The 11,446-nt window shown below is 38.2% G+C and overlaps 3 protein-coding genes across 4 annotated transcripts; 1 reads left to right on the forward strand and 2 right to left on the reverse strand.

Annotated features, from left to right (window-relative positions):
* Positions 1 to 1,410: 1,410 nt before the first annotated feature.
* Positions 1,411 to 4,122, forward strand: LOC121760307 (serine decarboxylase-like). The gene is made up of 6 exons (XM_042155975.1): positions 1,411 to 1,520; positions 1,613 to 1,947; positions 2,487 to 2,718; positions 2,822 to 3,015; positions 3,130 to 3,266; positions 3,453 to 4,122. The coding sequence occupies exons 2-6, from the start codon at positions 1,614 to 1,616 to the stop codon at positions 4,017 to 4,019; spliced, it is 1,464 nt and encodes a 487-aa protein (XP_042011909.1). The 5' UTR covers positions 1,411 to 1,520; position 1,613; the 3' UTR covers positions 4,020 to 4,122.
* A 292-nt stretch (positions 4,123 to 4,414) lies between these two features.
* LOC121761520 (transcription factor VIP1-like) lies at positions 4,415 to 6,692 on the reverse strand. The gene is made up of 4 exons (XM_042157164.1): positions 6,122 to 6,692; positions 5,745 to 5,877; positions 4,855 to 4,939; positions 4,415 to 4,773 (listed from the first exon to the last, which is right to left on the reverse strand). The coding sequence occupies exons 1-4, from the start codon at positions 6,613 to 6,615 to the stop codon at positions 4,595 to 4,597; spliced, it is 891 nt and encodes a 296-aa protein (XP_042013098.1). The 5' UTR covers positions 6,616 to 6,692; the 3' UTR covers positions 4,415 to 4,594.
* A 1,374-nt stretch (positions 6,693 to 8,066) lies between these two features.
* On the reverse strand, positions 8,067 to 11,176 carry LOC121760312 (fructose-1,6-bisphosphatase, cytosolic-like). Of its 2 annotated transcripts, none has more exons than XM_042155996.1 (13): positions 10,917 to 11,176; positions 10,647 to 10,826; positions 10,061 to 10,108; positions 9,874 to 9,948; positions 9,729 to 9,790; positions 9,582 to 9,648; positions 9,383 to 9,496; positions 9,203 to 9,289; positions 8,912 to 8,982; positions 8,772 to 8,837; positions 8,600 to 8,686; positions 8,447 to 8,522; positions 8,067 to 8,286 (listed from the first exon to the last, which is right to left on the reverse strand). In XM_042155996.1, the coding sequence occupies exons 2-13, from the start codon at positions 10,803 to 10,805 to the stop codon at positions 8,176 to 8,178; spliced, it is 1,023 nt and encodes a 340-aa protein (XP_042011930.1). In that variant the 5' UTR covers positions 10,806 to 10,826; positions 10,917 to 11,176; the 3' UTR covers positions 8,067 to 8,175. The 2 variants fall into 2 exon arrangements, with proteins under 2 accessions (XP_042011930.1, XP_042011922.1); XM_042155988.1 differs by having other exon boundaries at positions 10,647 to 10,843.
* Between the last annotated feature and the right edge of the window lie 270 nt (positions 11,177 to 11,446).

Raw genomic sequence — 11,446 nt, forward strand, 5'->3', positions numbered from 1 at the left:
CTGACAATAGGATTTGGCTTTAACTTGTGGTGTTTTATATTTGTTTTTGCTAATTGATATATTTGCAAACATAAAAAAATAAAAACAAATACTACAAAATATGAGTTAAAACTATAGGACGGATTATAGGGCGTCCCACTGCCGATGGATGGAATGAAAAATAAAACGCTGATGTGACAGAGAATAGAGAACCCTATAGGACAGATTATAGGGCGGCCCATCGTGATGCCCTTACAGGTTTTAAGGCAATTAACGGAATGAGACGTGACTGAATAGAAAAATGGCCATTGGTAGCATCAAGGGGTGTCTATCCAAATATCTAACACATGATATACACGTGGGATGAGAGCATTTTAGTATATTTGAATAATGAATAGTGCTCTAGCTCTATGAAATGATTGTGTTTAATTTAATTAACATTCATATGCACTACTACTGTCAAATTAAAATTTACTTTCGGACATTAAATAAGAAAAATATAATATTCGACTTAACTCTTCATATCTAAGTATATGGATGTGTGTTTTGCAAATGAGATTAGGCCATACAATTTTTTTTCTACTAGTATTCATATGTGCGTTTGGTGCGAGTAATTGATAAAAATTAAGTCGAGTAGTACTATATTACTGTAACCCCAGTATGTGTTTGACTCAATGCAAAACACTCTTCAATAATAAATACGGAGTCTCGATTATGAGTCGCAATTCACTAATTTTATATGTACACTTTACCGACCACAACTGACAACCCTCACTTCTAGCCATTCGCACATTCACCCTCAAACTACAATGACATGTTTTCTCTTCATCGTCCAATCTGAAATCCCTAACAATGATACTATATTTCGGGGTTGTTTCATGTCAAGATTGGTTCGATCATTGCTCATGGTGTTAGATTTTCAATAATTTTGCTTATTTTCAGCTATAAGGATCAACTATGGATATACTATTAGACAAAAACCTACACTTAAGTCCTAAAAAAAAGTAAAAAAAAAATCCTACAACCATTTAAACTAAACTCAAACTTAAAAGAATATCTTCTATATTATACCTTTTCTATTCAAAAAATTTGATTTTTTATTTTATTTTGGTTTAGTATAAACTTAAAGATAGATATTTTTTTACTAAAAAACCAAAAATAGGATTAGATTTTAAATACCATTAGAGCTAATTATCTATGTTAAGTTATCCAGCATCTCATTATTTTTTCTTTAATTTTTTAAAAAATTAAGTTATCCAGTAACTCATTATTTTATCTTTATTTTTATCCCAATCTGATAAATGGAGTAACCTTTTTTTTTATCTTAATAAGTAGGAGTATAACAATAATCTTCAATTATATTTTAATCCTGATATTTTTGTTGCCACATCTTACCTAAACACGAAACAGGTCTATATATAGTATCCAAGCCTACAAAGCTTACTCTTTTTCACATTCCATCCCCTCTCAATTTCCGCCGCCTCTTCTTTTGCCCGCTTTTCGCGCTGTTCCAAGTATTTGCTCGCATTTCTGCATTTCAGGTATTCAATTATTTCCGCATTTTCTCTAATTTCGGTTCCATACATTTCTAATTTTTCCTAAATTTTCGGAGCATTTTATCTCTCTTGAGCAGCATGGTTGGGAGCAGCGTTGCACTGGAGGCAGCCATGCCGTCCAACGGATCTTTGGTTAACGGAAAGGTTTCGGATCGGATGACGGCGGCGGCGGAGCTAGCCTTTGATCCGACGGCGGCGGTACCGGAGCCGGTGCCGTCGGTCGCGGAATCGGACGGTGTAGATCTGGAGATCACGAGAGAGATCGTTTTGGGGAAGAACGTGCACACCACGTGCTTTGAGGTGACGGAGCCCGACGCCGACGACGAGTCTACCGGAGATAAGGATGCGTACATGGCCAGTGTGTTGGCGAGGTACCGGAAGACGCTCGTCGAAAGGACCAAGCACCATTTAGGTATGATTGCTCGATCTTCTGATCTGCTTTTGGTGCCGTTAACTTAGAAATATAATGATTTCATTGAATGGAGGATCGTTCTAATTAGTGTCTGTATTGTGGTCTAAATTTCTTGTTTCACTTGATTTATTGAAATGGACGGTTCAAATTAGTGTTCTTGGTGCTGCTTCTTGAAGTAGTTACTGATTTTCAGTTGTTATGTTTTTAATCGTTTTATGTTTTGATACTCCTTGTTAACTCTGTTTTATGTTCATTTGAACTTTCTAGAAGAAGTTCAACAGGACTGGTACATAGAATTGTCAAATTAAAAGCTAGATAAGTTGCTTGTATTACTATGTTTATAAGGATTTGGTTTATTATGCACACAGCCCTTGAATCATGTGTCTGTCTTTTGATTTGAGGTGGTGTATGCTGACAATTGAATCCTTTGGATTAGTGTTTTGTTAAGTAGCTTGTTGAACTTTGTAAACGGAGCTTATTGGTAATTTTAATAATTCCGCTGGTCTGAATGCTTCCCCAATTTGTTTCTTTTTACACAGGATATCCATACAATCTGGACTTTGATTATGGTGCTCTTGGTCAGCTGCAGCATTTCTCTATTAACAATCTTGGAGACCCGTTCATTGAGAGCAATTATGGTGTGCACTCTAGACAGTTTGAAGTGGGTGTTCTAGATTGGTTTGCCCGCCTGTGGGAAATTGAGAAGGATGACTACTGGGGTTACATCACAAACTGTGGTACTGAGGGTAATCTTCACGGGATCCTTGTTGGGTAAGTTCTTAGCTTTTCTCTTCAAGTCTATCATATTATTCATAGGGGTTTCTTTGGTAGGAATGAACATATTCTGACATAAGTTGATTGATACGTTAAACAGAAGGGAAGTTTTTCCTGATGGCATTTTGTACGGATCAAAGGAGTCCCATTACTCCGTCTTCAAAGCAGCAAGAATGTACAGAATGGAGTGCGTAAAAGTTGGGACTCTGGTCACTGGAGAGATTGACTGTGCAGATTTTAAAGAAAAACTGCTTCAGAACAAGAATAAGCCAGCGATCATTAATGTGAATATAGGTAACTTTCTTCTCTATCGTTAAACTGGAAGTTAGCACATGTTTATGTACCATAAGCTATCGACATATTCAGCAGCATAGTCTCATGTTTTCTGCTTTACAATCCAAATTGCAGGAACTACTGTTAAAGGGGCTGTTGATGATCTCGATCTTGTTATACAGACCCTTGAAGAATGTGGATTTTCACATGATAGATTCTACATTCATTGTGATGGTGCTTTGTTTGGTCTAATGATGCCATTTGTTAAAAAGGTTTGCCAACGCTGCTGTTCTGTTCATTCTGTATATTTTTCCTATCCATAAGAAGTGAAATAAGTGTGAACTGACCGTTGTTCCTTGCTTCTTTTTCTTTATGCTGCAGTTTTATGATTGAGTTGATATTAGGTGTAAGCATTTTCTCTAGAATGCTCTTACTAAGTAGTCTGTATTCTTGTTCAGGCACCGAAAGTTTCATTCAAGAAGCCTATTGGAAGTGTTAGTGTTTCAGGACACAAGTTTGTGGGATGCCCAATGCCCTGTGGAGTGCAAATAACGCGGCTGAAACACATAAATTATCTCTCAAGCAATGTAGAATATCTTGCATCTAGAGATGCAACAATCATGGGAAGCCGGAATGGTCATGCTCCAATCTTCTTGTGGTACACTCTAAACAGAAAAGGCTACAAAGGATTCCAAAAAGAAGTCCAAAAGTGCCTCAGAAACGCTCACTATTTGAAAGACCGACTCAGGGATGCGGGGATCAGTGCCATGCTCAACGAGCTGAGCAGTACAGTGGTGTTTGAACGGCCTCGAGATGAAGTATTTGTTCGCCGTTGGCAACTTGCCTGTGAGAGGAACATGGCACATATTGTTGTGATGCCCAATGTGACCATTGAGAAGCTGGATTACTTCCTGAATGAATTAATTCAAGGGCGATCGATTTGGTATAAAGACGAAAAAGTTCGCCTGCCTTGTCTAGCAATAGATATTGGGACCTGCAACTGTTGTTGTGCTCTTCACAAGTGATGTATCTGTAGTTGAGAGGATTTAGCTGTCGAAACTCTTCTCTTTAGAAATATGTACCACGTCATGTTTGTAATAAAATTGAAGATTGTGTTTTTTGGCACAAGTATTGACGTGTTTGTTGTAGAATTTCCAATATGCAGCGACAATTTCCAATGTTATTGTATGGCAGTGATGTTGCATTAGTATTCTTAAATCCTTGGATTAACTGTTTCACAACCTTCCCCTCTTGTAGAAAACCTTAAGTTTAGGTTTAGAAACGAAAATTTCTAACTTTGTTCTCCTGAATGAAAAATTAACCAAGGCTGATAAGACAACCAAAATCAAACGAGTTCAACCCCAATTAACATCCCAGCAGAATGACACTAATTTATTTCAAATAATATGTAATGTGGATATTTTGATGGATTAAGGAGCTATATATTCTGGCAAAGAACCTTTCCTAAGTGGTCATGACACATGATAGCCATTCAATATAGCATGTATGTAATACTACATTTACACAGATGTTTATATACAACTGGATAATATACTTCTCTTTAACAAATGGCCATGCCTCAGAGGCACCATCATCATCATCAACCCTCCCGTTTCGCATTGTTGGGGCTTGTGTGCTGCTGCGTATAATAATTTGTCGTTGGAGGTCGCGGTGGTGAAAATGGAGAGGATGGCCCTCTGCTGCTCCCATTGGAGCCATGCATTTGGCTGGCTGTAATCTTGAGCCACTGCAGTTCATTCCTCAAGGCTTCGTTCAGAGCTAGAATAGATACACACAGAAAACATGCTTAAATCAGATAAAGAATCGTGAGACGAGGTAACAAGTGATAAAAGCACTTACCATCTCTGAGATGTGCTTGCTGTTCCATGGCCTGCAGCTTCAGTTTCAGTTCCTTGTTCTCAGCTGTCAATGCACTCGTGTCTCTCTGCGTCGTACCAATTACATTCTTAGTAAAGCAACAGGTGTTGTATTGTTTGACCAACTTATTCATTTCATGGTTAAGGTATTACAGACACTAGAGTGCATTTCCCAACACACTTCAGTTGCATATGACTAAATAATTCAAAAGCATTGTAGAAAACTGAAACTGAACTCGACAATAGTTTGTTTCACCATAACATAGTACTATTAAACAAAGGATAACAACTTTTTAATATGACAAAACAATCAATGAAGCACTTCATCCAAGCAGTAGCATGAAATGAATCATTAGAAAGATAGTACCATCATACTATTATTTAGAACATCTCAATGCACAAAGGAGAGGTCCTAAAAGTACAATAGAGGCCATGCACCAATATATGCTATGTAGTCCCCTACATACAAGGGACTAACTGCACGGCAAAGTTTAATCCTATCAAAATCACGAACCAAACTGCCTCGAGAAGCCTTAAATTCATAGTTATCTCCCTATAATCTACTGAGTAGTTGTAGGATAGCTTAGGAAAGAAAGCTCATAATTCTCACAAAAAGCCTCACTTTAAGACACTCAGTGCCAATTCTCCCTTCTCTTGAAGATTTTACAGCCTACTACTAATCAATTTTCATAGAAAATTAGCATGCATCAAACATTTTACAGTTCTATCCTACATTTCTGCAGCACAATGCCATTTTCAGTCAACTCTCTAGTCAAATGGAGTATCACAATGACTCACATTTCACAAATGTTTTTCAAGCTAAAATTTTTGAAGCACATGACATATATAGCTTGTGAGCACGAAAATACATACCTGCAACAATGTGATCTTAGCTGAGAGCGTGGTCGCCTCACTTTGCAGGGTTTGAACTTTCCTTTCCAGCTCACCCGTGTAGCGCGTTTTTCTCTCTTTCGATCGCGCAGCAGATTGTCTATTCGCCAGTATCCTGTACAGCCATCAACCCTCTAAATCAATATTCCAATATACCTCCAACAAGAGATAGCATATACACAATTCACACAAACCACATACTATCACAGTTACTTAGTTCTCAACACAAAATCTAAAACCATCAACACCACAAGGCGAAGCAGAAACATAACCCAAAATAGGGGGGGATAGACAATCAATCAAGATAAATCATCACCAAAATCGAGTCAACGATTGCAAAAATCGGGTCAAAATCAAACCTTTTGGCTCTCTTAGGGTCAATTAGGGCGAGCTCCGCCAGCCTATCAGAAGCAACAGACTTCTTCGCGTTCGAATCGACTTCGCACGACGACGTCGCACTGGAGTACTCGTCCATCGAGTTGCTATGCCTGTGGCGCGGCCGCGGCGGCGCCGCCTCCGCCGACGGCGGACCGTCCAGCACAAGCCCCTCGAAGAAATCCGCGTCCACCGAGAGGCTCCGCAGATGAGCCAGCCCGTCGCTCCTCTTCTGCTGCTGCTGCTGCGGCGGCGGCGGCGCCGTCACAGCAGCCTGCATAGACGGCGGCGTTTCGAGGTTGAGGTCGGCGAGGACGCCGTCGACGAGGATGTCGTCGAGGTCGGGGAAGCGGAAGAAGGTCTCGGAGTGGGCGCGGCGGTGGAAGGGCACCCGGGTCGGGACGTCGGAAATCTGGTCAAGGTCGGCCCGACCCGGATTGTAGGCGGAATTTGCGAATTTGGGGTCGACGTCCATCATTTTGGATTGGAGTGAGAGAGAGATGAGCGAAAACTTGATTAAGGGTTGAAGAATTTGGGGGTTTGTGAATGGAGAAGAAGGGGTCGAATTGAGAATTTTACTAAGTTGGGGGGCTGGAGGGGCCCACAGTAGCGGTTAGCGACGGGTCGGTGTTGGAGAGATTGGGCTCAGCCCGCTTTAGAGGTAGGATATATTAAAGCGGGCCCTGCTTTCTTGACATGTGGATGATTTACTCTAATAAATACAGTATATCTTTTGTCATCGGAAAAGAAAAGATATAAAGAACTTTTTTTGTCCTTTTGTATCATTCATGATAGGCGATAGTAGGATAAAATATAAGATGGGTTGGGATTTTAAATATTATAAAATATAAGATGGGTTAGGATTTGAATTATTAGAGGGGACATTTTATTTAAACTTTGTCTAAGTATCAATTTTAGTCTTAATATTTAAAAATATCTTCTAAAATCTATTAACTTTGATATAATATTACTTGAGCTATTTTTCATTACTTCAAATTTTTTAGATGAAAATATTCTCAAGCCCATAAAAGACATTTTAGTCTATGTATTCTCTCTTCTTTATTAAAATATTAATTTATCTCTATTGCTTTTTTGTCCAATTATTAATAGAGAGAAGGGAAAAATGGGAAAGAAAGGAGAAAAAGAGAAGGAATAAATGGAAAAAAATTACTCAAATAAAATAAATATTTTAATCAAGAAAAGAGAATAAATATACTAAAATGCTCTTTATGGACTTGAGGGTATTTTTATCCAAAAAAGTTGAAATAGTGAAAAAGTAGTTCAACGATATTACATCGAAGTTAATGGACCTTAAAAGCCATTTTCAAATGTTACAGACCAAAATTGATAGATTGGCAAAGTTCGCGAACTAAATAAAATGTTTTTTCGAATTATTCAATGAACTGCTGAGTAGGAGTAATAGGAATAACATTTGATAAATCTTGTGTTATTGAATTATTTTAACATAAGATCCCTCCGTCCGCGAATAATCTCAGTTTAGTTTTACTATAATAGGGTCCTTCATTCTATTCATATTTCATTTAACTTTTTTCACACACTATTTTTAATATTTTTTAAAATTCGCGCCGTTAATAAATGAGACTCCTCGATGTCCTCATGATGGATGGAGGGAATGCTAATCTTAAGTTATTGAATGATTAAAATAAACATAAACTGATTTCGATAAATCGTAAAGCAAGTTTTAAAACCCAAAATAGTTCTTATAGTAAACTTGAACTTTTCGATACATTTATTATTTTTTTAATTATTTATTCTTATCAAAATCGCCAATGAAGTAGAATATGTTGTCAAATAAGACAGCAAAATAGATTACTCCACAGTTTTGGGTTGCATCGACAACTATCATGGAGCAATAACTCGAGTACACATATTGAAACATGAGCTGCATGAAACATGAGCCATTATGCATACAGGAGCCAAATGAAATTAGTAGTATTATATTTTAAGAATATTATGTATCACTACATATATGAGTTATCTTCAAATTCAGTAATTGAAAAGGATATTTACAACTTCATTATTTTTTCCCTTCATCAGCGTACAATGCTTTGATCACCTCAACATCGTCATAGCTACCTAGGAATATCGGTGAACGTTCGTGTATCTTCGTAGGAAGCAAGTCGAGAGCCTGTAATAAAAACATCGATGCTCAGAGGAAATCTTGTGTCAAACTGTGTCCTCTGCCACAGTCACAAACCATACCCCGAATCCAAACACAACCAAAGCCAAAATTACAAATACGACCCTGAATATGAGAGTGATCCATCAAGAAAACGCAGACATCTTACCCGTTGTTTCCCTGTAAATGCTTGTCCACCGGCTTGTTCCATCAGATATGACATAGGGAAGACTTCGTAGAGTACCCTGTTTCACCCAATTGTATTTGTCCAGATAAGTTTATACTTTTTGATCAGTGACTACATTTTAAACAAGCGTTGTACCGTAGTTTGCCATTTGGGCTTTTCTTATCAGCTGGGTACAAAAAGATGCCACCATAGAGCAAAGTGCGGTGGACATCAGCTACCATGCTGAAAACCAGAACACGCGATGAATATTCAAACATGAACATAAGTTGTTTCATTACATCATCAGCAGATTTAAGTTTTCATTTACCTTCCAATGTATCTCAGAGATTTTGCTGGCGATCCATCTTGGGGATATTTGCATTTTTCCACATACCTGGAGTTCACAAAATAGTACGATACATATATCGAATACAATACGAAGTTAAAACCTAAAATCATAGAACATACTTTGCTGTTGCTGCATCCCAGTTCTTGGCATTTCCTTCGTTGACAGAATAAATTTTTCCTTTCTTGGGAATCTGCATCAAGTGAATTGCCAAAGAAATGGAAGTTGTGAAATACCAAAATGCAAATTCATCCCTAACCATTGCATGGAAGTCAGACACAAAAATAAGTTAACCATACGAGGTACTAGTAAATTTTTAGAACGAGTATGTTAATGGTGCTCGTGCAAGAAGATAAGCATATAGGAAGTGCAAAACTGGTTAAAACTGAGCAAACATGGGAGGAGATATTGACCTTAATATCTGGGTGAGTCAATATGAATTCTCCAAGAGATGGATCGAGTGTGAACCCGTTAACTCCCTTTCCAGTACTAAGAACAAGCTGTACATTAAGAGCAAGGGTGTGGCTAAGAATTCATCATGCAAAACAATAGTCTCTATCTTCGTTTACATATCAAACATATAACATATATACCGTGCAAGAGCTTCCGTACATGCAGTATCCCGCAGCTACCATATTCTTCCCAGGCTGCAAGACATCTTCTATCTTTGGGTCAACTCCGTCTTTGATTGCATAAATGCCAAAGATCTGAAAATAAGAGCATCACCATAAAATTAACAAAGTATCATGTATACGACACAGGATTCTCCGAGACTAGTAGCCAAGATCATACAGTTCCAATTGAAACACCACAGTCGATGTTGGATGATCCATCCAATGGGTCGAACACAACACAGTACCTGCATTTTCAAAAGTGAACATCACCACAATGTATGTTAACAGACAAGGAATATCTTTTAGTTAGAGAGTAGTTACGCACTTTCCACGCAGGGCTGGTTCCACAAATGTTGCCTCTTCATCCTCCTCAGAGACAAGGATGCACTGCCAGTGATTCACACATTTATAAGCATAAAGAATTACATATAGTATATTTTAAGACTGAAAAACATTCAACAGCAACATACAGTTCGGCCACTGCTGACTAACGCCTTGATAAAGACTTCATTCGAGAGCACATCCAGTTTCTTCTGTTCTTCGCCCTTCGTAAACAAAAACGACAAGCTCAACTCATCTTATAACAAGTTCTTACATGACTATAGTATACCGTGCTTATAAGCTATACACATCAAAATGAATGCTGACAAAATTTACCTGTACATTCGTCTCTCCGGCAAGTCCTATGAGCTTGGCCAAACCAGCCTGTAAACCACAATATAATGGTTTAGAATCTAGATGTAGTAATTCAAAAAAATATACCATAGCCTATAATGAGGAATTACAGTCTTTTCTGCTCCCCATTCAAACAGAGGATATTCATATATAATTCCAAATTACAAGACAGAGTAGATGTTTTTCATCAGCCAAGAAATGATGGTGTTTAAAACAATCAGGGGATATTCATATATAATTCCAAATTACAAGGCAGAGTAGATGCTCGTCTATTTATCGTGACTCTAGTCAAAATATCAGTAAAATCATTGAACACAATAACACTAGGAAACTTCAATGTTGAAGCATGTATGGTGAAGATTTTCAATTGCAAACTCAACACAAAATCAATTATTCAATCAAATCAAACACCAATCTAGTATATTCCATCCTCATAAAAAACGAATATCTGCACACAAATTCATCACCACCCAGTTTTCACTTTTCAGAAAATATCCCCAAATCCTGAAACGTCAAAAACGAAATTCCACCACAAAATCTCAATTAACAACAGAATTGGAGATGAGACCTTGTTAACCGCAGTGCAAACGAACTTGCAGCCGAGAACAATATGACTGAGCAAGATGGTGAAGTCTCCGCGCGATTCCGGGTGTTTGGACTGCTCGTTCAAAACATAGCGCGTTATGGTCATCAAATCCGTCCGGTGAGCATCCGCCTCGTGATCCATCGCAGTCGCAGCACAACCAACCTATACGTACACAAATACTATATCTCTGAATTAGTCCACTCCCCACTCAACTATTTTAAAATATCCGCCAGCACACACACACACACACACGTCTATATATATTATCTGGTATAGTTGGACCGCGATTCGAGGAAGACTGGAAAAGGGTGACGCAGAAAACACGCAATAGTGTGTGTGGATAGGGATGGGATGAGGCAGTTGTGGAGGGAAAATTGAGGGCTATCTGGAATAGTTCATGGAGCTTCAAAGGTGACACGTGGCCGTGGATTCTAGCAGTTGATTAAACCATCAACATTGAATCTCTCTTTGTTCTCGTGAAAAATGATTTCTGTCCCCATCAACAAAATATCAGCTTCTACCTTTCTTTGAGAGGGTCGTCACTCATCGGCGACTATGGTGTTTTTGTCTGGTTTTGATTGATCCACTGTGGTAGGGAACATGGTATGTGCCGTATACATCACAAGGCCAAATTCCATTCATACCATTACCTTTTTCTCTGTTAATAATATAGTCACAACTTACTATAAATGATGCTATTTTTTTCTCTATTAATATAGTTATAATAAGTACTGCTCCCTCCACCCTATAATAATAAGAAGGGAAATGCTATGCAGCCACAA

The sequence above is a fragment of the Salvia splendens genome, chromosome 2 (genome assembly GCF_004379255.2).
Source record: "Salvia splendens isolate huo1 chromosome 2, SspV2, whole genome shotgun sequence".
Taxonomy (NCBI): domain Eukaryota; kingdom Viridiplantae; phylum Streptophyta; class Magnoliopsida; order Lamiales; family Lamiaceae; genus Salvia; species Salvia splendens.

What these genes read in the sequence shown, in the direction of transcription:
- LOC121760307 (XM_042155975.1), top strand. Translation starts at nt 1,614, where the DNA reads ATGGTTGGGAGCAGCGTTGCACTGGAGGCAGCCATGCCGTCCAACGGA. An exon ending in GATCATTAATGTGAATATAG is followed by an intron (nt 3,016 to 3,129) that starts GTAACTTTCTTC and finishes TCCAAATTGCAG; the next exon opens with GAACTACTGTTAAAGGGGCT. An exon ending in TGATGCCATTTGTTAAAAAG is followed by an intron (nt 3,267 to 3,452) that starts GTTTGCCAACGC and finishes ATTCTTGTTCAG; the next exon opens with GCACCGAAAGTTTCATTCAA.
- LOC121761520 (XM_042157164.1), bottom strand. Translation starts at nt 6,615, where the DNA reads ATGATGGACGTCGACCCCAAATTCGCAAATTCCGCCTACAATCCGGGT. An exon ending in GACCCTAAGAGAGCCAAAAG is followed by an intron (nt 5,878 to 6,121) that starts GTTTGATTTTGA and finishes ATGGCTGTACAG; the next exon opens with GATACTGGCGAATAGACAAT. An exon ending in CTAAGATCACATTGTTGCAG is followed by an intron (nt 4,940 to 5,744) that starts GTATGTATTTTC and finishes GGTACGACGCAG; the next exon opens with AGAGACACGAGTGCATTGAC.
- LOC121760312 (XM_042155996.1), bottom strand. Translation starts at nt 10,805, where the DNA reads ATGGATCACGAGGCGGATGCTCACCGGACGGATTTGATGACCATAACG. An exon ending in GAACCAGCCCTGCGTGGAAA is followed by an intron (nt 9,649 to 9,728) that starts GTGCGTAACTAC and finishes TTGAAAATGCAG; the next exon opens with GTACTGTGTTGTGTTCGACC. An exon ending in AGCCCAAATGGCAAACTACG is followed by an intron (nt 8,523 to 8,599) that starts GTACAACGCTTG and finishes TGGGTGAAACAG; the next exon opens with GGTACTCTACGAAGTCTTCC.